The 27,950-nt window shown below is 40.6% G+C and overlaps 2 protein-coding genes across 3 annotated transcripts in view; one reads left to right on the top strand and one right to left on the bottom strand.

Moving 5' to 3' along the window:
- On the top strand, window positions 1-14,884 carry LOC147062545 (bile salt export pump-like). The gene is made up of 29 exons (XM_085910182.1): window positions 1-173; window positions 265-353; window positions 429-447; window positions 955-984; window positions 1,064-1,115; window positions 1,211-1,509; window positions 1,584-1,671; window positions 2,459-2,592; window positions 2,684-2,855; window positions 3,186-3,310; window positions 4,086-4,260; window positions 5,200-5,313; window positions 5,404-5,514; window positions 5,598-5,723; window positions 5,917-6,120; window positions 6,188-6,358; window positions 6,797-6,998; window positions 7,067-7,136; window positions 7,976-8,096; window positions 8,180-8,350; window positions 8,682-8,786; window positions 8,906-9,067; window positions 9,668-9,871; window positions 9,978-10,219; window positions 10,556-10,712; window positions 11,848-12,045; window positions 12,792-12,998; window positions 14,109-14,255; window positions 14,546-14,884. Exons 2-29 carry the CDS (start codon window positions 275-277, stop codon window positions 14,744-14,746), a joined length of 4,086 nt encoding a protein of 1,361 aa, XP_085766308.1. The 5' UTR covers window positions 1-173; window positions 265-274; the 3' UTR covers window positions 14,747-14,884.
- A 5,742-nt stretch (window positions 14,885-20,626) lies between these two features.
- LOC147062546 (beta-1,3-galactosyltransferase 1-like) overlaps window positions 20,627-27,950 on the bottom strand; it is a 51,575-nt gene continuing 44,251 nt past the window's right edge. Inside the window, exons 4-5 of one of the 2 annotated variants that reach the window (XM_085912857.1) lie at window positions 23,073-23,158; window positions 20,627-22,900 (exon numbers count right to left, since the gene is read on the bottom strand). In XM_085912857.1, the coding sequence (XP_085768983.1) occupies window positions 21,658-22,644 (987 nt within the window). In that variant the 5' untranslated portion in view covers window positions 22,645-22,900; window positions 23,073-23,158 and the 3' untranslated portion in view covers window positions 20,627-21,657. The remainder of the gene's footprint in view (window positions 22,901-23,072; window positions 23,159-27,950) is intronic. The other variant, XM_085912848.1, reaches the window with a different exon arrangement.

Genomic DNA, 27,950 nt, shown 5'->3' on the forward strand with positions numbered 1-27,950 from the left:
CCTATATACAAGTGGCGTTCGGCCACAACTGACACTATAGTATTGGTGGGACTTTAAGGTTGGATGACACAGTGAAGGACTTAAGCGTAAAAGATCTGAAGGATCCTTTGACCTGACTCCAGTTGTTGGGACCCATGATAAATTCTCAAAAGGAAGAGAAAGGACACATATTGGTAAATGTCTATTCTTCTTTTACACTTTTGAGTCATGATTTTCTCATAGTTGGATTTGATTCTTTTTTTTCTTTTGCTTTACTTTCTTGAGATGATCCAATATGCCATCCGGATCAGTGAAATTGCAAAGTATTAAAAAGCTTGGGCAGGAGAATCACAGCTATGACATTACGGGCGAAGGTAAATCAAATCCGGTCACGGAAGAGGATTTCAGTCGAATCTCAATCAAATTATAACGCATTTTTTGTTTTACAGAACCAGCTGCCACCTACATGTACGTATTATAATTGATTTTTATGGTGTGCCTTTTATTTTTTTACTAATTGTGTTTATTTTTCTGCTACTTTAAATTTTGTTTTATTTGAACATAGATTACGAGCCACACTATTATGGACAAAAAAATGTGAGCTGATGGTGCTGATGGTGTGACAAGTTTCTATTATTTCGCTCCGCGTACCTAATAATAGACCACTCAATATGATGTAGTACTGATGTACTTTCCTTCCAATTACACAAAAACAATCCTGAGCATATTTTTAAATTAACATCTCTTGGATAGTGTCAAGCTTTGTAAATCTCACATTTTGGGGGGCATCCATTATTTACTTAGTTTACTTAATGACTCAGCAGGACATAATACGAATGTATGATATGATATGAATGTATCTGTGTGGCAATGCCATAATGTAAAGTTCAGCGGTAGGTTTTAATTGATTCAAAAAGGTTCTTACAAAGGACTGAACATTGGTTATTTTTGATCTGATTATTTCTTTCCACGCAGGACCATGTCAACTTCTAAAGAGAAGGAGAAGTGAGTAGTTTAGTAGAGGCCCTGCAATTTCATCACAGTGATAATTACAAATGATATAGTCGAGTTTTCTTTCAAACAGAAGGCAGGAGAGCAAGGAGCAACCTGCAATTCGAGTTGGCTTCTTTCAGCTGGTAAAAAGACATGTTGTTATTCCTAATTTAGCCAATCAGTGTTGGTCCATGCAGCCCTCGCTAATGCAAACAAACTCTTTGCTGTATTTATCCAGTTTCGTTTTGCCACTTGCAAGGAAGTGCTGATGATGGTGATGGGGAGCATATGCGCCGTGCTGCACGGTTCAGCCCAGCCCCTTATGCTGCTGGTGTTCGGCCTGCTCACTGACACCTTCATTGAATACGACATTGAGCTGAATGAGCTCAAAGACGATCGGAAAGAGTGCGTGAACAATACCATTCAATTGACAAAGAACTACACTGATACATTAATAGGCGTGTTCTTGTCAAACTGGAGCGCTATCAACTCTACAGAGTGGGGAAACTTCTCATCGTCGACGGGCAGGTCATGCGGGTACGTTGACGAGGTTAGCTTTTTGATCAAACGCTTGTGCGCAATACATGTCTTGCCTGCATGTTGATTTTCAGGATTCTTGACATCGAATATGAAATGACCAAATTTGCATTCTACTATGTTGGAATTGGAGCAGCTGTCTTCATTTTGGGATACTTTCAGGTTGGTAACTTAACCTTACGTCAGTACCACTTTCACACCAGCACAATTTGGTCCATTTTAATAAACGTAGAGCTCCATTGTCCTAAATTTTATGTGGTGGGTGTGCAAAAAAAATTCATAAAAAAGGAGGTTTACGCCGTTGTGGGCGTGTACACAGGAAACTTTACTCATGTGCAAACAGAACAACTCCTCTCGTTCCTTTTAGTAAATGCAGTGCACCAGTCATACACGCCGTCTCAAAATAGCAGAGCTAACTGCATCGTTCCCAAGAAACAGATTTTTTCCTCTGAGAGGTCAAAGTGCATAAAGTACGTTTATATGAAACCGTATGCAGACCTAAATGGGCAGATAATATAAAGCTGCCTTGGGAAGAGATCACAAATATTGTGTCTGTGCCACTATGAGGGCAGCTGGAGAACCCCCCCCCCCTTCCCCCCACTCATGAGCTCCCAGAATAGCTGTGCCAGCCAGCAGCATAGTTTAAAAACTGTAATAATCAGAATGGATCTGCTTGTACCTCGATCTAATTTACCAACATGCATTACACCAGCTGCGCCAGTATTTAGACATGGTCTGAGTAAGTTTAGGCGGACATTCTACACTTTGATTTTCGTGTGTTTTGTGTGTGGAAAAAAAACTCATAACAGGAAAAATGTTTACAAACAAAGAACAAAAACAATAAGTGTAACATCCTTCTTGAATAACATTGGTGATGGAAGTAGTATTTTTTTTTGGAGTCTGTTCTTACACTCTCACCTGTCTTACATCCAACAACCTTGTGGGACAGATCTCTCTATGGGTCACTGCTGCTGCCAAGCAGATCCAGCTCATCCGAAAAATCTACTTCAGCAAAGTGATGAGGATGGAGATTGGCTGGTTTGACTGCACCTCGGTGGGAGAGCTGAATACACGCATGTCTGAGTAAGTTGGTCGTAGTGGTAGGATTTTGAAATCAAATGGGGGTATCCACAGTGTATGCTGACTGTATCATATCATGACTGTGACAATCCAGTGACATCAACAAGATCAATGACGCCATTGCAGACCAAGTGGCCATTTTTATGCAGCGTTTCACCACATTCGTGTGCGGTTTCTGCATCGGCTTTGTGAAAGGATGGAAGTTAACGCTTGTGATTGTGGCAGCAAGTCCACTCATTGGTGTTGGAGCTGGCCTCATGGCACTGGTGAGACTCTCCGTCTTAACTTGCGCTACATGTTTAGTTTCAAATGAATGTGATTGATGTTTTGCATGTTCATGATATAAAGCTGTTATATTTTGTTACAGTAACATAACCCTTTTTTGGCATCCTTATGTTTGAATTTGGAAATAGAGAAAATAGACAGATCTTTTTGGCAGAGAATCATAGAGGACTGTTACCACCATGCACACGCTGCAATGGGATCACAAAGCTCTAAGTTCGCCTTTTCAAACCGTACTGTATTGAAGTGAAATGTACCGCAGAGATTTGCGGAAAGGCTTGGCTCAACATCACCTGACTTCTTTGCTTGTACAGTTTGTGGCTAAACTAACAGGCATGGAGCTGCAGGCCTATGCTAAAGCTGGAGCCATCGCAGACGAAGTCCTCTCCTCAATCAGAACTGTGGCTGCTTTTGGCGGAGAGAATAAAGAAGTGCAACGGTATGTAAGATATATTTTGAAACCAAAATGTAAATGCAACAATTTCTGCGGTCATGTTTTTTTTATCAGTTGAACCATTTGCATACAAGCTCAATTTCTTTCTATCCGCTCTATAATAATAACAACAATTATCATTACCATACATTTTATTTGTAAGCACCTTTGGAGAAACTTAAGAACACTTGTCGATCAATAAAAGAACAGTAGAAACAGAATCATACAGAATGAATACAACAAATACAAATATGGGGCAGTTTAATTGATTAGGCACTTTTGAATAGGAGGGTTTTGAGTTTGGATTTGGTCGTGGTGAGAGAGAGTGAATTGCAGAGTAAAGAGTGCCCGAAGGTCTAGCTCCTTATGGTATTGGGCACGTAGGAGGTTCTGAGGGTGTGCAATGGAGTGGTGATGTGGGGGAGGGCAGAGAGGTATGGAGGGGCAAGGTTATGAATGGCCTGTTAAAAAGCCACTTGAATTGAATTTAAATTTGGACCTGGAGTGAGTGAAGTTGCTGTAGGAATGATGGCAAAATGGGCTTCTTGTGATCATACATGCAGTGGAGTTGAGAGAGGAGCGGAATCCGTTCACACTATGCAAATAGCAGTAATGTGACTGATATGCGAATGGAACTAAAGGTTGCTGTACTTCATCTAGGTCAGCAGGGAACGTTTTCCATCTCATCCAGGTCTCTAAGGAGGACAAGCTCAATCCAAACATTAAGGATGGATGTTTTATTTTCAGTTTATAGATAATAAATTGCTCTTGTTTCCTCCAGGTATGACAAGAATCTTGTGTCAGCACAACGCTGGGGGATCAGAAAGGGTTTGATCATGGGCTTTTTCACCGGATACATGTGGCTGATTATCTTCCTGTGCTACGGCCTGGCTTTTTGGTATGGTTCCAGTCTTGTCGTGGACACGGAAGAATACTCACCAGGAACCCTTTTGCAGGTAACACCTCCCCCATGCCAACATATGAAAATATTCACAGACATTTTTACGAGTCACCTCCACCCTCGAGTAGAAATACATTACAGTGAAAGTTCTTGGCCGTTACCGACATATACAGAAAGAAATGTTAATAACTGCTCATTGTTGGTCACTCTCCGCTGTATCGAATGCAGTTCCAGTGAGGTTTGAAGGAAAATTGCATTGTAGAACCCATCCCATATGTCGGTGTTTCATGACTACTTTAAACGATTGCTCGTTGTCAAGTTGCCTGGTGTCGCAATTAACCCGTAATGTTTTTAGATGAGTCGCACCACAATACCACACACTCGGGAAGATAAATTGATCTACTGTAATAGGAAACAGCTTGCAAAGACATTAATGATGGAACAAGAAAATCCAAAGATAATGAGGTATCCTCTTACCTATATTGATTCGAGCTGTTTAAACTTTATTTGAAGCACATGATGAGCAATTTAAAATTCATTTAGTGTGGTCACTCAAGTGAATTCATGAATCGAAGCAATATGGATTTGCATTTTTAAATGAAATTCATGTAATGCATGAATGCTTGTAATTAATTTCAAGTCATAATTATTCATCGTGTACAACCTATATTTTTCCTACGTGGCTCATTAAAAAAATAGGCCCTTTCCCATTATTGGCCCTCGAGGGAAATGGATAAAACATTACGCCACAAAAGTTGCCCATTCCTGTAATGGGTCATTACATTTCCCCTAAGGTCTTATTAAATTTTAATATCTGCTACAGTACTATGATGAGGTTTGCTCTTTTCTCGGCAAAACTGTAGATGAGTCTTTATCTTACTCAGATGTTTTAGGCAATTGGCGGAGGACAGACACTTTAGAAAATGAAATTCATCATTATTTTCACTTTGCATAGATAGTATTATAATGTCTTGGGCCTTTTTTTCCTTGCCAGGTATTCTTTGGTGTTCTGATAGCAGCTATGAATTTGGGACAGGCATCGCCATGTCTGGAAGCATTTGCCGCAGGCCGTGGAGCTGCCACCATCATTTTTGAAACCATTGAAAGAGTAAGAAATGTTTCTGGTCTAATATTGATATCCATCAAAGTTGATCTATTTTGGTTTTAACTTTTATTTTATTTTTCTTTACTTCTTCAGGAGCCTGAGATTGACTGTTTATCTGAGGCAGGATATAAACTTGATAGAGTCAAAGGTGACATTGAATTTCATAATGTGACTTTCCATTACCCTTCCCGACCGGAAGTTAAGGTATTTAACTCTTTTTTTTTTTTTTGTAATTACAATACAAAGTTTATACTGCTGACTGTGCTGCTGTGCTATCTTTTGTTCAGATCTTGGACCGGCTCAGTGTCATAGTGAAGTCAGGCGAAACCACAGCTTTTGTCGGAGCGAGCGGCGCCGGGAAAAGCACAGCTGTCCAACTTATTCAGCGCTTCTATGACCCCAAAGAGGGCATGGTAGGATCAAGACACAACTAGATTCTGCTATTGATGCATTCAGGGACTGAAGATTGCTTTTCTCTTCACCTTTGTTCTTGTCATTTGAAAAATAACTCTGGGGTTGAGGCAAAAAAACCCAACAGATAACAGCAGCAATGTACTTTAGCACCATAATCAATTTTAGTTCGACTAACTGCTGTCTGCATCCCAGGTTACCCTGGATGGCCATGACATTCGTGGGCTGAACATCCAATGGTTGCGTTCGCTCATTGGCATCGTGGAGCAGGAACCCGTGCTGTTCGCCACCACCATTGCTGAGAATATACGCTACGGTCGACCTGCCGTCTCAATGGAGGACATCATCACTGCGGCCAAAGAAGCCAACGCGTACAATTTTATAATGGACCTGCCACAGGTGGAGAGCTGATAAACATTTGAAGAGCTTGCATGATGTTAAAACCTCACTTCTTATGATTTGACAGAAATTTGACACGCTAGTAGGAGAGGGCGGTGGTCAGATGAGTGGCGGTCAGAAGCAGCGTATCGCAATTGCCCGGGCACTGGTCAGGAACCCTCGCATCCTGCTGCTTGACATGGCCACCTCTGCCTTGGACAACGAGAGTGAAGCCGTGGTACAAGAGGCCTTAGATAAAGTACGTCTCTACTCAATTCACCGTTTTGCTCAAGGTGACGGAATTGGCATCAAAACAGGAGTTCAGAAGATTCAGAGAAAGAGTCAATCAATCAGTTTATGGATCGCCAATTTTTACTACAACTGTATTTCTACAAATAAGAATGAGAAATCACAGGGTTGTTGGATATGGTTCAGTTTAGCTCAGAAAATAAATATGCAAACCTTGAATATTCTACATTTTTAATCCGTAGAACGTGATTGGGAAATGTAATTAAAAGGGAAAAAAATACAACACATTGAAACTCGTTACTAACTGCCACACAGTCATTAAAAAATTGATAAATCATCCAAAGTGCAATCATTGCAACTTGTGCTTCTGGAAATTGAGGCTGTTCTTTTGACCACCGCAGCTTTTTCTCTGCCCTAAAATGCATGAGTTTGATCGTTGATGCTGAAGGTGCGCATGGGACGGACCACCATCTCCATTGCCCACCGGCTGTCCACTATAAAGAACGCTGACGTGATTGTGGGCTTTGAGCACGGCCAGGCTGTTGAGAGGGGCAAGCACAGCGAGCTGCTGGACAGGAAAGGCGTCTACTTCACCCTTGTCACCTTACAGAGCCAAGGAGACAAAGCCCTGAACGAAAAAGCTCGCCAAAGTAGGTTCTAGACTTACTGATTCCCACAAAGATGTTTTACATCCACTTACAACACTTATTCCTCTCAGTGGCTGAAAATGAAGACGCACAAGAGAAGCTCAGCCTGTCTAGAGCCGGAAGCTACCGGGCCAGTATGAGGTACCACAACACAATCACCTGTCCTATTTGTACCTTGTTCAGATACACAGGAAAGAAGAAGTTGATCCGAAACAATTTTGGACGCAAGATGGGGTACACCTTTGGTCACTCAACGGACACAGAGGCCACAATTCACACTCGAGATTTGAACACACATTCAAACCCATTGATGGTCCTAATTAAATGCCGTATCGTATCCAACTGCACAGTCCTGACTGTACATCTAAATTGGATGATTATCTCTCAGTGTGAAAGTCATTGTAACAGGATTACGCAAAAACTTTGTGACTGAGTTCTAGGAAGCTCAGTGGAAAGGTGGCACATGCGCATGCGAGAAACCATTCAATTCCAGGAAAACTGTTTGCTTCTGATCCAGAATGATAAAACAACCCTCCACTAATTCTAATGTTTTGGATCATTCTCGAACCAGAAAGTAACTTGATAATTAGCAAAAAATGGTTCTGCATAATAATATTTATTATCTGGGTAATTAAAGTCTCTTCTTTCCTCTTTCAGGCTAATTTTATTGACTTGATTTGCTGTTGACTTTTGAGTTAAGCGGTTGTCAACACGACAGAAATGATGTGTATTCAAAATAAAGGGTCTACTACCTCATTGCCATTAGAGTGCACGCTGCTGATTGTGCAAACTGCTACACGGCACACACAAAGACAAATGAACCTCTACATCTGAACTTTATATTTACAATTCAAGTTCAGCTGAGGTCAGCAGAAAGCCTTTTAGATCTTAAGCAAAAACCACAAAACGAAACAGTAGGTCGAATAAAATGTACCCATTAATGTTTTATTCTTTTTTGCCTGTACACGCTTGTTTGACAGAGCCTCCATCCGCCAGAGATCCCGATCCCAGCTTTCCAACTTGATTCCAGATTCCTCTGTTTCCATTGCTGGAGAGCTGGGCACCACAGCCTACGCTATATCTCAAGCAGACAAATCCAAGGTGTGGTGTGAAGGCCATTTAGTGCATTCGCTTTTCTCCACAACTACCATCGTTTTCCTCACATGGTGATGCTGAATATTCAGAATGCAATTCAAGAGGAGGAAGAGGAGGAGCCAGTGGAGCCAGCACCAGTTGCCAGGATCTTGAAGTACAACTTGCCCGAGTGGCCTTACATGCTTTTTGGATCTTTGGGGGCAGCTGTGAATGGAGGAGTCAACCCCGTCTACTCACTTCTATTCAGTCAAATATTGGCGGTGAGGTTACAATTAGGTTCAAACTGTAAAGATAAAAATTGTCCTCTCCAGCAGTTGTCCCCAACCTTTTTAGCACCACGGACCGCATTGTTGTCAGACAATATTTTCACAAACCAGCTTTTAAGTTGTGGTGGATAAATTAAAACCCCCAAAATGGCACAACCGGTATAAAAACAATGGGACTTTGGTGCAGAAGGAAAGGAAGACACAGGAAGGTGTGCCGCGGGCCAGGGTTGGGGAACACTGCTCTCCACCACTCTTAGAATGATGGAAATATTTCTTGGGGAGAAAAGGGCAAGTGGTCAATTGTTTGTCTTTTGCGTGTGTGCAGACTTTCTCAGTTACAGATCCCATAGCTCAAAGGAAGGAGATTGATAGTATCTGCCTGTTCTTTGTCATGATCGGCGTTGTCTCTTTCTTCACTCAAATGCTGCAGGTAAAGAAACTTTGTAGGAGTCCATTCTACTTCAAGACTGGAAAAAGTCACAAAAGACCAAAACTAACACTCATGATTGATTGATTGATTGATTGATTAATTGATTGTGCAAATTCCAGGGCTATGCCTTCTCCAAATCTGGGGAACTGCTCACCCGACGGTTACGTCGTCTGGGCTTTCATGCCATGCTTGGCCAGGAGATTAGCTGGTTTGATGATCACAAAAATAGCCCAGGAGCTCTGACCACACGCCTGGCGACAGATGCCTCGCAAGTTCAAGGGGTGAGGCATGAACAAAATAACAACAGCAAACAGAGACATCTCAGCCTAATGAATTACCAGTGTTATTTCGAGATAAGAGTCAAGCGTACAATGATTATGCTACAAAAAGCTGAACGTTTCATGTACAACCACTAAGGTTGAGCACAATCCAATACTGGTTGACCTCCTGTTTGTACAGTTTTCAAAACAATTCTCACCAAAGCAAATTAAGTGGTCAAACTGACATCATAAAGCTTCATTATCAGTCCTCAGGAGTGTAAAAAGAAGTTAACATAAGATATGTACTGCTGTGTGTACATTTCATTGACTAAATATACACTTGCACACCTTCATGGTTTGGTCAGAATTTCATGATCATTGGATAGTCTTTATGAAGCCGAGCTGAGTTTCCCATCATTAGAATGACCTGATGTTAGATACAGATGTAAAGACATCTTAATCTATTGGTGTCAACCCACGAAAATTTAATTGAAATAATTAGAATTAGGTTCTCTGTTGCAGTATATTTGGAGTGGAGTCAACTCAAAGTTATGTGGAGAGAAAAAGTCAATACAATAGATAATGACTCACAAAGCTGCACATACGTACTTCTTTTTAAAGGCCACCGGCTCCCAGATCGGCATGATCGTCAACTCTCTGACCAACATTGGTGTGGCCATCCTCATGTCCTTCTACTTCAGCTGGAAGCTCACGCTGCTCATTCTATGCTTCCTGCCCTTCATCGCTTTGTCAGGTGGTTTCCAGGCCAAGATGCTCACTGGATTTGCCAAACAAGACAAACAAGCTATGGAGGCTGCTGGACAGGTCACCATCCAGTTACTTTACATTGCATAACACAAATGGTCAATGATCTCAAATTGAAAAGTCACAAATTGGCTGTAATCCATCTTCCCTTTTCTGCACTTTACAGATTTCAGGTGAAGCCCTCAATAACATTCGCACCATAGCTGGTCTTGGAAAGGAGAGGAATTTTGTGGACACGTATATTGCGCAGCTGGATGCTCCTTACAAGGCAGCCCAGAAGAAGGCTAACGTCTACGGGGCTTGTTATGGTTTCGCCCAGTGTGTTGTCTTTCTAACCAACTCTGCCTCTTATCGGTTTGGGGGATACTTGGTACGCCAAGAGGGACTCCATTTCAGCTTGGTGTTCAGGTACGTGACATAAACCAGCCACCTTTGACATAATGGTAGATAAACCATCCCAGTTGTTTCCAAAGTGTGAGCTGCGTCTCAATTGCGATGCAGCAGAGAATTTCAGAGCAGGTGCATCAGCCCCAAAAAAAATAAAAAATACAGAAAAACAACCCGCAAAGCTAACTTCAGCCCCATTGAATTGATAATTTTTTTATTTCCCACGATAAGAGGAGACAAGAGAAGCCTCAGCTGTTTTATGTTCTCTAACAAGGGGCTGAAGGTTACACACACTGAAAAACCCTGTACTCTTCTTTCCTTTGTGGAAAATGAGCAATTGTTGCATCATGTGTGTAGGGTCATTTCTGCCATCGTGACAAGCGGCACAGCCCTGGGCAGAGCTTCATCTTACACCCCCGACTATGCCAAGGCCAAGATTTCAGCAGCACGCTTCTTCCAGCTGTTGGACCGAGTGCCCAAGATTAGCGTGTACAGTGACAAAGGAGATAAATGGGTATGTTGCCACATATTATGATGTAGATTATGTGCTATGATGGCACGCTACTTGGACTGTGTGTGTGTGTGTGTGTGTGGGGGGGGGGGGGGCAATCCTTAATTATAGGATTATCTTAATGAAAGATAATTGCAAAAACTATACTTATTAACTTCATTTTATTGCAGCAAATTCTTAGTTTTGATTGACCCTAGGGCTGTCACTGTTGAATATTTTTAGAATCGATTATGGAATAATCATATTTTCCTTTCATTTTGCATGAAAGTATATCACACAACAATTTTACCCATTTACCCGTTCATTATGTCTTGTTTAGCTGATTAAAACATGAAACCATAAATCAATATCACACAAGAGAAATTAATTTTGTTCTCACCAAAGTGATTCAGTTACTCTTTTTTTTTTTTCTGAAGTAAAAACAGAGATAAAATAATTTGGTTTTATTAATGACTATGAAAATTATTAAATAATTCACGTTGAGAGGCTGACATTAGAGGATTAAGACGATTCTAATGTAAAAAAAACGGCTCCAAACACAGTTTTGAAGAGAAATCAGAAATACATATAGTAAAATACAAAATAAAAAAAGGCAAACAAAATTGGTCTGTACATATACCTCACGTTGTGATGTCACCATTTACCTTCAAAACTCAAATAATGAGTGAAATAAACTAAATGTGATATGCTCTCTCCATAGATACACACCTTTTCAAAATCCCCCAGAGGTTGCAACAACCGAATATAGCCTCTGAGAACCAACAGACATTCCAAACAAGTCAGGGCCAAATTTAAGAACTACTTGTCAGAGTTGGGCTAAAAAACAAAAAGTAGTTTGAGGATTCCCAGGAGCACCGTCAAATCCGTCATTATCATTTACAGCGCAATTCTTATTCACAGCGGCATGCCAAAATACATCCAAGTTTGTACTATTAAAGCAGTGCTGCGAATAAACTGTGACCAAAGTAATCCCGCAACTTTATGTTTTACCGCAAGGCAGAGGTGAAACTCAAAATAGTCTTAAATGATCCTCTTGCAGACAATGTCAGTCAACAAGTATAGCAAAGATTGTATTCCCAAAACAAAACTAAACCTTTGCACCTCTTTTGTTTGGCCCACCCCTATCCTTCTCTACCAGGATAACTTTCAAGGGAACATTGAGTTCATTGACTGCAAGTTCACTTACCCAACCCGACCAGACATCCAGGTCCTCAATGGGTTGAATGTGGCAGTGAAGCCCGGGCAGACGTTGGCCTTTGTGGGTAGCAGCGGCTGTGGGAAGAGCACAAGTGTGCAGCTTCTGGAAAGGTTTTATGACCCTGATAAAGGCAAAGTGGTGAGTGAAGTGGATGCGGATTTCACAATATTGAACTGCATACTTTCCTACATCCTATTCAACAAAACTGAAGAAAGACTTTTTTTTTCAATTTTTACAATGACATATCAAAAACTACAAACAAAAATGCCAATTGATATTGCTGTACAAGAAACACCTAGCTATGTCAAAATTCCGCAAACATTTTAACTATCAAAAATCTGTTGTGTATTTTTTTTATCACTTTCTGTCAGTCATCATTTTTTACTCCTGCAAATCGTGTGCCTGCTAATGTCTCTTTAGTTAACCCGACAAAACCGAGTTTGGAATTTATGGCAGTCAGCATGGCATTGTCGAAGAAGATGATGATGACCTTTTAGAAAATGTCAAACATGTCACAATGGAATAAATTTTAAAGTGTCATTGAGAAACCTGACAGCTGGACATTTAACATGTCGGGCGTTTGTATTTTTAAATGTCCAAATTTGGCGCATCTTTAAGCAGACAATTTTGCTCTGACTGTCATGGGAGCACTTATCTTGATTGCACATTGACTCCTGTCAGAGAAAAATCACTGCCAGGATGTTAAAGGTCTTAATGGAGCTGGAAGTGCCTTGGGAACTCACGGACCTGATTCTGGGAGCTTTAGAAGAGAAATCACACAGTTAGAAGGGACATTACGTTAAAGCTCATTAAATAAATTGTATGTCTACTCTTTGATTATAACACTGGCTCCTACTAATGGTGAAATCAATTGCCTCTTGCAGCTGATTGATGGTCGCGATTCGACTCGCGTCAACGTGCCTTTTCTGCGATCCAGGATTGGCATTGTGTCCCAGGAGCCAATCTTGTTTGACTGCAGCATCTTGGAAAACATCAAGTATGGCGACAACTCACGGAACATCAGCGTGGACGAGGTCATCTCAGCTGCCCAAAAATCCCAGCTCCATGACTTTGTCATGTCTCTACCTGAGGTGGGTTCATGTTTGCAGAAGGAGAGAATGTGGAGAAAACGACATGGAGGCTAAACAAGTTTGTCTGAATGTTAAAGTGCGTCAATTAGTGAGGGAAAACAAACTAGAAGGCAGAAAAACAGGCAGAAATAATATCGCTCAATCGATGACAGAAAGGGATGCGCTAAGACTTACGCGTTAAGTTGCGTAGCTACACAAAGAGGTTTTTGTTTTCATTTCATCAGTGTTTTTGCCTTCATTTTTTTCTCACAACCTTCACACATGATGAAAATGTTTAAAAATGGATCATCACTGGACCATTGTTGAGGAAATGGTTCTGAGTCAAACACATTTTTGTAAGGTTTTGTAATGAATGGAAATCGACCCAAAAAATCGAACAATATACTCAGACATTCAGGCGCCTGATTTGTTTTGATTTCGGATATTCTTTTCGCTCAAGAAATAATGTAAATAGCAGAGGTGAAATAGAAAACCAATGGATTCTTAGATTTAAAAAAGAAAAGGGTGGAGGCAGAATAATAAGAATTTGTAACAAAACGAGAATGTTGTCTGAAGTGGGACATCTCAATGCCATTTCAAATTTGATCCCAAACTCCCACATTCGGAGCGGGTTTGGTCACATTTCTCAGAAGCCGATTCATCGTAATCAATCGAGATGCATGTGACAGTTTACCAGCCCGGTGAGACGTGGCCATTGCATTTTTCTTTGGTCTGCCCGCGACCCACCTGAGGATAAGCGGTACGAAACATGAATAAATGACTCACCGAATGGAACTGGAGAGTGAGACGCCTGAGCTTACGGACTGAGTCATCTTGGTTTCGTCACGCCTATATTATGCTTATATTAAGGATTAAGGAATGATCAAACGATTCATAGCACAGACATTGTAATTTACGGTGATCGTATTAGAGCAGATTCCATTTTGTAGATACTGTACTGTACTTATTAAACTGCTCCTCATTTTGGTGACTTGCTGACTTTAGAGGTGATAGAGGGGAAAAACCTCGGCAAAGCTAAAAGTGCTCTTGCTTGATGGAACATCTGTAACTGAAGAACAAAGACCATGTTTGGTATCGATATTGATCTCAGCATATTATTTTCCTCCTCAGAAATACGACACCAACGTGGGTGCCCAGGGTTCTCAGTTGTCTCGTGGCCAGAAACAGCGCATTGCTATTGCTAGGGCAATCATACGTGATCCCAAGATCCTGCTTCTGGATGAAGCAACTTCTGCTCTAGACACTGAGAGTGAGAAGGCAAGTCCCGCAAATGAATTTGCATTCTACACAGCTGCTTGATATTCTCTTGTGGTAGGCAACAAGAAGAGCTGTTCATTATTGACATCATTAATGTCATTATTCTTCCTCTCGGCTGATAGCGATGTTGTATACATTTATACATGTTGTGGATCTGCCAATGTGGGCACTGAAGCTGCGGGCTCTCAGTAATCAAGGCGTGATTGTCAAATCGCTATTATTGTGCCGCTTGCATGTCAATGATTTCTTTTCCCCCGTGTAATTTTGTATACTCGTCTTGACCGCCACAGACGGTGCAAGCGGCTCTGGACAAAGCCCGAGAGGGCAGGACCTGCATCGTTATCGCCCATCGCCTATCCACCATTCAGAACTCCGACATCATCGCTGTCATGTCCCGAGGCTACGTGATTGAGAAGGGAACACATGACCATCTTATGGCCCTGAAGGGTGCTTATTACAAGCTGGTCACCACTGGAGCACCAATCAGCTAATGGCTCTAAGAGTGTAAACAATTGGAAACAGATGAGTAGAGTGTTTGTCTGAGGTGATGAGGCCACGTACAAGCTGATGGAACATCAAGAAGTAACTTGAATCTTTTCACTATTAAAGTGTATTTATTTGTGTGGAAATACCCTGTTATACTGAGGATTTGCTGTGCTCTTTTGAGACTTCTGTCATCTTATGTTTGTTTTGTTCGGTATTACCAGAATCTAACAAGCGAGTTAGTCACCTGGGAAATATCCATGCACAGTACACTCAAAAAGATTAGAACATAATATGAATGAAAAACAGCGAAACATACCTTTTCTTTCTTTTCTTAAAGCAAGTATCACATTCAGGGTCACAGGGAAGATGGAGTCCATTACAGTGAGATTATAAACGACTGATCATAAATGGTGATTGTGAATGAGAAAATCTCTCTGAAAACACAAACATATAAGTGAGAACTGTTGTATACTGTTGTATTACTTTTCATAGCACATACATCACTAAATGAATCATTTTTTATATCCAAATAAATATATAAACAGTCCAAATAAAATGTTAACGTTATACAGTGAGCCGTGGCAAATGTCCAAGGTAACATTGCAGGAATTTCAAATGAAAGATGATTCAAACATTCTCTTTTACAATTTTAAACCAAAGCACAAATACACAGTTGAAGCAGTAGCAGGGCTACTTCAGAAGTCAGATATTTAACCCAGTCGAGAATACGTGACCTCCCGATTCTCGACTGCACGCTTAGCGTGTTGATGCTGTCTAGAGTGCAGATGTCAGAAATACTCCATCAGTTAGTGGTAATATGTGATCAAGCTACACTGACCTCTGGGAAATTGAGTCTTTAATGTTGACATCTGCGGACGTGGACTCTGGGGTGGATTAGCATTCTTCAGATGCAATCTCATCTTGCCACTTCTCCTCCAAAATTGATTCCGCGATAGGACACTCTGACTTTGTGCCGTGCGACGCCAGAGGCTGGGTGACACATTGCTCATGGTTGTGAGAGTGAGAAGTGGTTCAGCATATTTTACAGAGATAAAGAGAACCACTATTTTCAATTGAGTCAGAAACCACATGTGAATACTGTGCTATGGTCCACTGTCACTGTGCCTGTTCAAATGCCGAACACCGAAATGAAGTGAGGACTCAGACTAGTCTTTTGTTAACAAAAACTCGATGAAAATATTTTCATCTACGCAAGAGATGAACCAAGAGTATATTAAGTGCACTAAAACTAAGTGAGAAATCATAATATATTCACTTTGTGCACAATTATATTATGCATGCTTGTCAAACAATCAGTCAGTAATCTAATGTAATGACACAAAATGGCTTTTGTGCCAGTTGAATATTTAGACCTACGACTGAATATTAAGGTGTAACCTGTGATTTGAAATTGGAATTAACATGTCTTAAAAACATCGGAAAGTTTAAGGTTCTAAAGTCAAAATGAATTTCAGATGAGACTCCAGCAAATTCCCACCTAGCTATCATAACGCGTAGCACATGTGAATTGAAAGCCGGCCAGATTAAAGTCATTTCTTGGAGAACTTTGCTGAGTTGCAGTCTTCGCACTACGAAGCTCAAAGTGCATAATGAGATGAGGCAAGCTTCACATGGGAAAGTAGAAGCGGAACGCTAGAATCTTTCCTCATCTCAGCTGACTCTTCTGCTAGAAATCCCCAAGGTGAGATCATCGATCGAGAGAATACGTTCTATCGTGATTATGCTCGAATGTGCGTGCGTCTGTATTAATCCACGAGGAAGACTTGGACTTGATTCTTACATCATTCAACCTTTGTGCAACCTGATGAGCGTGAGATCTCCTGCCCTGTGTGTAGATGCCAGCTGCTCAGGTCTGGCTTTGCTCACATTCTTTTCAGCTGGCATGAAAGTGGACCTTCTCATCAACTGAGATCAGCTTCTGGGCCACAAAGACTGATAACAGTCCATAAAACCTTATTTGGAAACAAACATCTATGTAGCAGAAAGAACACTAAAGTACTGTGTCTTGCTAATGACATGGTGTCTGATTTTTTTTTGGAAAGCATCAAGATCGCATAGTATTAGTTCCCTATGAAGCATCCAGAACCCTTGGGTTGTCTGGGACAGGTCGACAATGTGTCCCCAGAACCGAATATATTGAAGCAGAATTCAGTTACCATGCGCCTCACCTGTGGAACAAACTCTGCTCCAACCGTCAGATCATTTAAATCATCGCTTGTTTACTGCATCATTCTCATGAATCTATCCTTTATTTTCATTTTAATCCTCCTTATTTTAATTCCCATGTTTTATTTCCCTATTTTAGATCTGATATAGATCGATGCTTGCTTTTAATCATGTTAGTCTTTTTATTCTAAATGATTGAATTATGACTTTGTCTTCATATTTTGCTTCATTTTTTACATGTTTTGTGTAACACACTTTGAATTGTCTTGTACATGCAAATAAACTTGCCTTGCATTATTTCCAAATGTACATGTGAGTCATCTTGTCCAGATAAAATGTTTGTGCGGATATTTTTGACTTACGTTGTAGAAACTGACAAGGTAAGGGTTATTATGACCATAAAGAAGCCTAAAACGAGTCTCTTGACATCATTTATGGCATCCTGTGATTATCTTCCATCAGATCAGTACTGTCACATCCTCCATTAAATGTGATTATCATTTATCTTACACATCACCGTGGAAAAGGGACTGAAGGAAGCTTTAGGGTGTGATTCTTCCTGATTTTTCTTAACTATGGCATCGTTAAAAAAAATAAAGACAAAGAACTCTTTTAGTATTAATCATTAAATCGGAAACATTTAACATCCTGGCAGTAGTGGGCGATAGCTACCTCAGGGGGTCTTGCAAGACAAACAAAAACGGCTTTTACAAACCCCCCCAAATTTTGAGAAATCTGATAAACATTCAATATATGTTCTCTACTGATTGGGGAGAAATGTGGGGGAAAAAAATCCTCGAAAAAGCTGCAAGTACTCCAAAATCAGTTATCTGGCCTGACACCTGGGGGTAGTGATGGGAAAATGAAGCTTCATGAACCAGTTGTTGTATTCTTTGGCTCCTCTAGATGGCAATGTAGGTTTAAAATGAGGGTTTGAAGAAATGGCAAGTCAGCTCTTCGGTGAACAGAGAGTGCCATCTAGAGGTCTAAGTAAACACAACAATGGGTTCATGGATCATCTTGAAGCTTCATTTGCCCATCATTACCTGGGGGTTCCAAGCATATATCAGGTACTAGTACAACTTGCGTAGGCACTCCTTCTTGGCCAAGCAAGGTTCAGATTTTTCCCTCTCTAAATAAACCATCTGAAATCTAATACATTCAGTCAATCTGTGCATGCCTGGAATTTATGTGGCTCTGGTTGATCAACACACTTGACTAGAAAGCAGTGCTACAGCCAACACACTCTATTTACGTATGTATTCCATGTATATTTTGTTACAGTGTTCAGAGAGTGTGCCTTTTCCAGAAGATTCAACCCGTACTGTGCAGGCGAGGCACAAGCGACTGAACATCCCCGCATGCTCTTCTCACAAAGCAGCTCTTGTTCACGTTTGCGAAGAATAATGTCAAAGAAACACTAGAAAATAGGTACACTCTGTCAAACAACAACAAGAAATCACACATTACAGGAAGTTCTTCCTGAAATAGTTTCTGCAATCAAAGTGTTCTATGTTGACAGCGTGGCGCCAGACGGCCTCTCAGAAGCATCGGCTGAGGATTTTGCAGATGCGCTGGTTGAAGATTTCTTAGACCCGGTGGTATGAATAAAAGCAGAGGGGAGGAAATACAGTTAAAATTGGCTCATAAATACATTTATGAGAGAGATGAGAGTAAAATGAACTGCTCGCTCCACCTCATTCGATTAATACACAAAACAAATGAGGATCTTTTGTGTTTCTGTGTTTGTACCTTGTGTTTTTAATGGCTCTGATGTATATTGGTGGTGCATCTCTTCGCCATTAATGTGGTTGAGTAGTTAACATCAGATGAAGTCGGAGGGAGGTGCTAGATCGATTCTTCTGTACCTCCTTACCGTCAATGTTTTTCCTCCTTTTGCTGTTTGTTGCTAGTATACATATATATAAGATTAGTTCTGCTGTATTAAGTGCTACTTTCCTTTCCGTTTCAGTTGTTTCTAATGTTGAGTAGGTCGCATTTTGTTTTGTTGTATTTGTTGTCACCTCGTTGACTTTTTGTTGCCATTGCTTTTTGTTTATTGGGCAGTGTTATTTTCTTGTGTGTCCATATGTTTGTGATTTAATGATTGCTCATTTCCTTGTTCTGAATTATTCGGGGTCCAGATTTTGGTGCATTCCTATCACTCATAATACTCTCAAATGACTTTATAGTATAAGATTCGAATTTGGCACATTTTAAAACTGAAGTATACAGTATCCATGCATTTTCGATACAATTTATTCTGTTCAGAGTCATTGGTGAGCTGGAGCTTGTTCCGAGTATTGAGATTCACTCTCAGATGTAGGTCCATGTACAAGTTATTATTTCCAATTAACTTAAACTGCATGTTTTTGAAACGTTAGATGAGGTGAGACTACCCTCACAAGCACAGGATTCGATCCTGGAACCTCAGATTGTGGGAAAGACACACTAATTACATGCACAACCGTGCTGGCATTACACATAAACACACAAAATAATAATACTTAAAATAATGGATGCCAAAAAGGTGGCCTCGAATCTGTGTGTTCTATATGTGTATTCACCACTTATGCATGGATGAAAGGCTTCCTTCTTGGCCTGGAGATAATCATGAATATGATCGCATATGCTGGAAAGAAAAAAACAAAAACAGAGGAGCTCTCTCACCTAGCAGTGATCACTCTTGGATATAACATGAGACTGCTTTTCCAGGCTGAAGATAGTTTGACAGCATTATCTGGCAATTCAGAGCACTTCCAAATGTTCTTTAAACTGTAGAAGTATAATCCATTTGTGCCCAAAAAACAAAAAGGTTGGCAAAGATCTGGTGAAAGAATGTGAATAAAAGAGTATCAAAATCTGCGCTCTAACATTGTGCTTTTTAGGAGATGAAGGAAGATTATGCAGGATTAAAAAAGCCCTGCAGTCTTTGCAGAGTCTAATTAGGGTACAATGCGAAACAAGGTCTACCCGTGCCATAAGCATCCTATGCTTCAAAACCAAGGCCTTGTTTGAAAAAAGGGAGTGTCCCAGTTGTCTATCACTCTGCATTGCTCGTTATATTTTTTTCACAGAAGCCAATGAATATTCACTTGCTTTTCATTTTATGAGAGTCAGATGAAGGAGTGATTGATCGAAGGAATGCAAAAATAATAAGAATAAACCCTAGAAGACATAAAGTTCATTGATGCCATTCTGAGAATCCTCCCAGCAAGTTCCCCAAATAACAAATAGACCATATACTGAATAGAATTATTATTAGTCATTGTAAATAGAATCTGGATTTTAACCACTCTCCAAATAAACTAAGCGGATCAAAACTGTGCTTTGATGAAGGAATGTCGTGATGTTGTTCCAACGAGCTTCCACAAGAAACTGTGATTTGTGGTGGCTTTATCATCCAGCGTAAGGAAGATGAGGACAGTTTTGCATGTCATAAATACTTACAGAAAATTAACGAAAGAAGGTCAAAGACACAACAGCTTTATTATCACTGCTGCTGTGTGGGCAAAATTACGTGTGATGTTCTAAAGATACCCGTGGTGTGTTGGTCCGACAAATAACAATTATGAATAATAATCATAAATAATTAATGACACATATTTCTACAGAATCCTGCCCTTATATTAAACCTTTCGTCATTCTGTAAATCAAATCCAACAAATGCAAATATAAAATCTTATAAAAGGGTTTTATTTACTCTAAAAACCTCAAACAGTAAGGGTTTTTCAGTACACGTTCAATGACTTTCATTCATGTTCAGGTAAACATACACACAAATCCTTTGCACTGCCTGAGACAAATAGCTGCACAGTACACAACAAAAGAAATACTATTCACTACTAATACAAGCAGCAAATTCTCTTCTTCTTGACAACCAATAAAAAGATAGGTGGATCTGTAAGAAAATATGCTTAAATATTATACAACATACATCGGCAAATGGGTTGTTGATACATCATTTTCCCCGAATGGAGTGATTTAACCATTTTACTGTAAAGTTATCGTGGTACCAAATACAAGGCCTGCTGCTGCGTTGCCAAAGCCCGTTTCCACCAAGCAGTGTTTTTTTTTTTGGTTTACTTTAATTTTCACAAAGGTTGCGACAGGTACAAAAATAATTAATCCTTATAGTGGTATTGTTTTGGCACCCTTTTGTCAATCTAACTGATATGTTTACGTAAGTGGTTGTATTGCCATCTGTGAACTGGTTGACAGACCAACATAACCTGCCATGAACTGATGGAACCTGGTGGAAACTTGGCTTTAGTCCAACCAGAAGATACACATACATTCAGTAGAACTTGAGTTCAACCCAAATGGCAAACGCAGTCACTTGAATGACATGTGTCGGTATTGATCCAATCACTGGTCACTGATGACAGTTAATACTCCTGGTGATTAAAAAGAAAGGCATGATGCCCACCACTTCCGGACAAGCGAGTGTGCAAGGTTGGATGCACATAAAAACACTTGACAAAATTGAGGTTACAGACAGGCATGTTTGGCGTTGTGCTAAAGAAACTCCCGGCAAAGCAATCAGTATTTGGACAAAGCCCTTCTTCTTCTTTCGTGTAACGTCAGAGCCCTGAATGGTTTGTCAATACTTTCCTTTCAGCGCAGTGCTTTGTGCTGTACATTGTTTGCCGATGTTGAAGAAGTGATAGATAGATAGAAGGTCAATCAATAGCTCCCCGACTCACAGAGTGAGGCTGGAGGAGTCCTGCTAACATTTAAGATGTTTCTTGCTGGTCATGTCGTTCCAAATGCGATGCATCTCTTCAGGGGAGATCTGATGAACGGTGACCACTCGTCGATAGCGGCAGAGGCTGTAAGCCATTTTCCAGTGGTTGAAACCGCTGTTTTGGAAGGGGTGGATCCCCAGTTTACGCAGACACACTCCCACATACACGTCCTCCAGATGTAGCAGCCTGGTATGTAGTGAAGTTTGGTAGATGAGCTCGGCTACATCTGCAGAGAACACGTAGCCAGTGCCAGAGCAGAATGGTGGATACTTGCTATCTGGGTACAAGTCTCTCGGCATGTACCACTTGCTCCGCATGTCTCTGATTGGTCCGCCGTTAATGACGTAGCCTGTGAAATATCTCCTCCTGGGCTTGGTGCTGGGCTTGAGGAGGTTGTAGATGAGGTTCTCCATATTGACAAAGATGTCACTGTCTGTTTTGAGAACATATTGGGCTTTAGAGCAGAAGGTGGCCACCCAGCGCATGCCCATTAGCGTCTTGAGAGTCAGGTTGTGGTAAGAGTCGATAAAATCCTCAACGACAATGTCGTGAAAGATCTGGCTCTCCTGCTCCACCATGTGGTTAAGGACAGCGTCCGTGCTGCGACCCAACAAGAAGAGCGTGACCACACGCACGTCAGGAAATGTACTTTCGTCACCCCACGTCTCTCTTATGGCCTGCCGTGCATCAAATTCCTTGTGGGTGGTGCTTATCAGGATCACGAGAAAAGGGGTCTCCGTCTCACACTTCTTGGCATCATTGATGAGGTAGTCAAAGTCATGCGGATTCAGAGACCGAGTGCGGTAGTTACCGAAGGTGGTGTTCTTACTCATCTTGGGTGCCTTGCGAATCGGGATGTTCAGCTGGCCCACATAGGAAGTGGATGGGCGGGTCACGCTCAAATACCAGAGAGCACTGGCCCAGCAAACCACTGTCAGCAAGTACAAACAGGAGACCTTAGAAGGCATCTCTGTTTACTTTGTTGGCTTTACAGGTGGCGGCAGCATTGGAAACTCTATGACCAGGCTGACATGGGATGTCTCAGATTGGACGGTGCATGTTGGGGCCGCCCCTGCCACATGGGACATCAATCCTAAATAATAAGCTTCTCTACTGTCTAGTGTGATTGAAAAGAAAATCCGCTGAGATATCTTATCATGGTCAACATGTCATTGCGTTCCATTGCCTCTCACAGAACCACTTAGGGCGTGTCTTCGACAGGATCTGAAATTGGATAACACAAATAGACTGGTCAGTGGAAACCAAATTTTGAACTATGTAAGAGGAAGATGATGAGCATCAAGATTGAAATGCCATATGTTAACCATTATAAGGATAGGCCTAATTATGTGTATATTATTCTACAGTGGTCCCCAGTGGCTATATCGCAGTTCACCTTTTGTGGCTTCATTGCATGACATGACTATTTGGATGGTACTTGGCAGATTTCATCTATCTTGGGGGTGGTCTGGCTCATAACTCCTGCAATAAAGGAGGGATTACTCTACTTGCACGGCACCCACCAACCCTGGTGTCACTTAAACAATACTGCCTCTGATCACATGCTCTGCGGCGTAAAGAAATGGAAGCTCTCCATGAAGTAGTAGGCTTTGCCTCAGCTCCACTATCTGTTTGCAGTTATCATTCAGCTGACTCTGTTGATCTGGACTTAGATGACAGTCACTCACTTGGGGAATTTGGCGAGATGAGGCAGACAAAGTAAATGTTTAACATTGCAAATTAATAATATCCACTTCATCTTCTGGTTGGATTGCACCCCCCCCCCCCCCCCTATGCTCCACTCCTAGAGTTCAAGTTCAAGTTTCACATGGTCACTCTCAGTCCACTAAATCTCAAATTTAGACTTGGCTGGGCATATTGACTTCACACGCCTTAATGAGATGCCATTTCATTTTGTTCGACCGGCGCCGCTGCGGTAATTTTAGCAACTCTTAAATTTGCAGCTCTAATTGGACACAGTCAGACCTTGAGGGGATAAATTTAAGCAATAAATATGAAATGGTCATGGTCGAATACTAATTTTTGGTGTGTTCACAAACAGTTTTGATGTACAGTTACACACTCTGCTAAAATGAGAATAAAGAGATCATTTAGCATTTATTTTCATCTAGCTTTGATACACAACTTAGAACATAGCATTAATTACTTTCATATTTGGTGAGGAAAATAATTAGAAAAAATAGTCTTAAAATAGACTGAAGTGAATAAGACTTAACATTTTACATCGTGTGATGCTATGCTTAAATAGCATTTTGACCTCAAACAAGTCGTTTCCACTTCTCGCCTCGATGAACTGCTTTTGGCAGTGTGATATGGGTCATTATCTTGTGCCACATAAGAAGCCAAGCAAACCTAAGCAATAACATGACCTCCACACTTTCACATGTGTTTATGATTATGAGCAGATCATTTCTCAAAGCCCCCCCACTCCCCATCACTTGGCTGAAGGATCATCTCAATTTGTTTCATTAATAACAACAAAACAAACCAGACAGTCACATATGCCAATACTTAATGGAATCCAAATTCTAAGCCATTCCTGCGTCATGAAACTGATGATGCAGGATGAGAACTCTTTGTAGGGCGCACAGTAGAAATTTACAGTCAGCGATGAGCAGCAAAACACGACATAAAGATCCAATTAGAAATATTGGATGTGTGAAATGTGCTTAGTTAGCATCCTGCTGGCAGGTGGTGGTGTGGTTATAAAAGCCGCTAGTTATTTTATCAGGCAAAATAATTTGCCTTGTCTTGTAGGGGCTTGAAGCTTCTTTTCATGAGGACTTCTTTCTGATTCCACCCCCATTTCCGCTATCTCCCTGGCCCTGTTCTCCATCTCTCGTTTTCCCTCTGAAGCATAGTCATCAATCTCTCTGCCTGGACGAATTCATCTCATCATGGCTGCTTTTCCACACCTCCGCCTCATCTTCTCAATCACTCACTCTTCCAACAGACCACTAGATGTCTGATCTTTATGTATGTTGCACCACATATCACCCCATCTGTATTTATGTCACTCTCACATATGCATTGTGTTTTTGCCATTTTGGCAGCCCATTTTTCACATTGCTGCTCATATCTCACATGTGTTTGTTTTTTTATGAGTAATTTTCCTCTTCTGAGTGAACATTAACTTATTGACAGGTCCTACTGCAATCAGTCACATGGGGCGGTCACAATCTCCACTTCCTGCAATATGTCTCCCACGTCCCTGACAGAATCACTAAAGCATCATGTTTATCTCCGTGACCTTGCTTCCACTCCCTCTTGTATGCAAATCAGCTTTCTTCTTCTTCTTCCTCTTTCCTTCCCAAAACAAATTTGCACTAAGCCATTTAAAAAGGCAGATTTGCTTCATACTGTCCAGTCACTTTTAATAATGTTGACAAGAGAAACAAACTTGCAAAAGAACACAGAATCATCACTTTTGAGTGTGACAAAGGAAGTCAATGTCTGCACACGCTAATCTACCACTTCAGAGAAAACTCATCTGGATAATCTGGAAAATATGTGAGCCATTACAAAACAATAATTTTTACTGAACATATGAAAAGTGTTACATAAAATATAAAAGTTCTCTCTCGAAAAATAAAAAGAACGAACTGTCTTTGTCCCAAAAGTGTGTGAAGTGATGGGGTTTGTTTAAATCTCTTGGATGTAAAAAGAGCATGGCCATCTCTTGATATTTTTTAATGCAATAGTGCATTAAAAAAATACAACGCATTGGATTTATTTTGCTCTTTTCTATTTTGTACCCAAAGCGCTTACAGTAGATGCATTATTGATACGGTCCCACATTGGTACTCTGGTGGTGGGAAGCTACCTAAGTAGCCACAGCTCTTAGGTAGGCTGACAGTTCGTGTCGACGGCCCCTCCGACCACCACCAAACAATCACACCATTAAACTAGTGGGATTGGCACTGGAGGAACGGTGGGTGAAATATTTTGCCCAAGGACCCACAACCTTGATACGCATGAGGATTTTCTTTTTATTACTAACTTGAAAGATTCTTGGCATATTGTTTGTGATCTGCTAATCTAAAATTGTTGGCATGACAACAAAGTGTCAATGCAAGGCAAAACCATAAAATGAGAACTGCGGCATCATTGTTTGGAATGTAGAGTCCCTCCAAACCCATCACCCATGTCAATTTAGCAATCTCCCACTGCGCTCTGCAGCAGTGGCAGCTGCTCCAGTAAACCTCACTCTGAAGCCAGACTCCACACTGTGATCACTTCGGCGTGTAGGCACTCTTGTGCATGATTATCCAGTCCAAGCAACCTAAAAATAAAAATCAGCAGCCCTTGACTGACAGAGTAATATATTGAGATGAGAGACGTGAGACAGTGAATGACTCTGGTTCTAAGTTTCTTTGTGAGAGGCATACAATAACAATGCAGAAGAAATGTGTCTATAACTAAGGCTTCATAGGAATTTATTAAATATTTAACAACTTGATTATTTTTCAGTGGAATGTTCAGTTACAATATCACATCCACTTGCTATTACTGATTTCAATCACAACTTTTACTACTGCTGACGCCTTGAGGGTCAATCTCTGAAATCATCAACAACTTCTGTGAGTTGTGCTGCACAGTTCACACAGACCTTTCCTCATTGTAAAGCACAATAACAATTTTAGACTATACACTAAACATAAATGTTGACACTAACAGCGAGTTTCCTGTACAGGACAATTTAACTGAACTAGCATCACATTCAAATTGTCTTGCTGGGTAAAACTATATATATATATATGCAATGAACAAACTAGAAAAACAAAATCATTGCTGGCATCTTTATATAACAATCAAATAAATGGATAAAATAAAAATAAATAATAAATAAATAAAATAAATAAAAAAAGGACACTAGATATGGAGAGCTTTGGAAGCTCTTGAAGACATCTGGTGAAAAACAAATTGAGACATTGTGGACATTTACTATTTCTACAGGTGCTGTGTCTCGATCTCCTGCAATAGGGCTCTGCCAGTGACATGAAAGAAAGGAAGTGCTTTGTCTTGTTTTGCCAAATGGAGAAGTTGGATGTGCATTACCCCAACAGAATAATTTCCAATTTCACGTACCACTCCGTGTGTCTGCTTTTCAATGAGAAGCTGCAGGCCATTGGCAGCCCCCTTAACTTTCCTAAAAGCAAGAGCAGCACACCTCTTTGATTGTAAAAGTCTAAATGGGCATTCTCGGGTGATGTCGGAGAAAGTTTTTTTTTTTTTATTATTCTCTGCATTGGCACGACATCACAGTATTACTTACATAAGCAAGGTTGAGAAATATTGAACGTGTTCCAATGGCATTTTATTGCTTTTATTCGGCACCCTGAGCTTATGGATTTATGTTTCTACGTTGCCCGAATGTTTTGAATGGGTTTGAAGGTGTATTTTGATGGTGTTGTTCCATACATAGTGACTTAAATGGAGAAAAATTGAAAATGATTTCCTTTCTGTACTTCATTCCATAATTCAATAATCAGGTCATTTCTTGTAATTGTTTTTGTAAGATTTTTTGGATTAAAACACAAATCTAAATGCCCTGTGATCTTAATGTAATGGAGAAATTTTCAAACTAATGGTAGCATCCAACTGTGTCTCAGCTATTTGAGCCTGGTTATTTTGCCACGTGAAAAAAAATCTTTCATTACATAATAAAAAATATCACTTCTTTGGGTGCTTTAAATAACACTATAATATTGATATTGCAATAATCAACACCCGTATTGCACATCTTGTGCTTTTCCAATATTGTGCAGCCCTGCAAACAATTCAAGTTCCCACTTGAGGACCTTTTTGAGTCTTGAATGGAATTGCCATGCATTTCTTTTTAAGTCAGGGGAAAAGCAGAGTAAAACCCCAAAAATGTGATCATATGTAAACTCTACACCGTAAGGAGCAAAGATTCAAGCCCCAAACCTCAGAACTGTCAGGCTAATGTCACTAGTCACACTCACACACCATGCTGACTTAATACGATGTTTTGAATGAAAGTATCACACATACATGTGAAGAATTACAAGTTCAGTATCACACATTAAAGATAGCAATTATAGATTTAGTCTTCATGCTGCGTGATTTATTCTGCTGTCGCTATGATCAGGAAATCTCAGTATGTGAAAAAGCTTGGAGGCAACAAATGTGGGCGGTTGTTGTCTCATGTTGCTACCCATAATTGATTGCCATCATTAGCGTTGCGTGGAGTGACCTTGCTCAGGGACCAATGGCGGTGCCTATGCACGAG

Source organism: Syngnathus leptorhynchus, chromosome 1 (genome assembly GCF_054491065.1).
Source record: "Syngnathus leptorhynchus isolate UIUO chromosome 1, UIUO_Slep, whole genome shotgun sequence".
NCBI classification, from domain to species: Eukaryota; Metazoa; Chordata; class Actinopteri; order Syngnathiformes; family Syngnathidae; genus Syngnathus; species Syngnathus leptorhynchus.

Excerpts from the sequence above, each read along its gene's own strand:
- LOC147062545 (XM_085910182.1), top strand. The coding sequence starts at position 275 with ATGCCATCCGGATCAGTGAAATTGCAAAGTATTAAAAAGCTTGGGCAG. Across the intron at positions 3,311-4,085 it reads GAGAATAAAGAAGTGCAACG|GTATGACAAGAATCTTGTGT; the intron begins GTATGTAAGATA and ends TGTTTCCTCCAG. Across the intron at positions 8,351-8,681 it reads TATTCAGTCAAATATTGGCG|ACTTTCTCAGTTACAGATCC; the intron begins GTGAGGTTACAA and ends GCGTGTGTGCAG.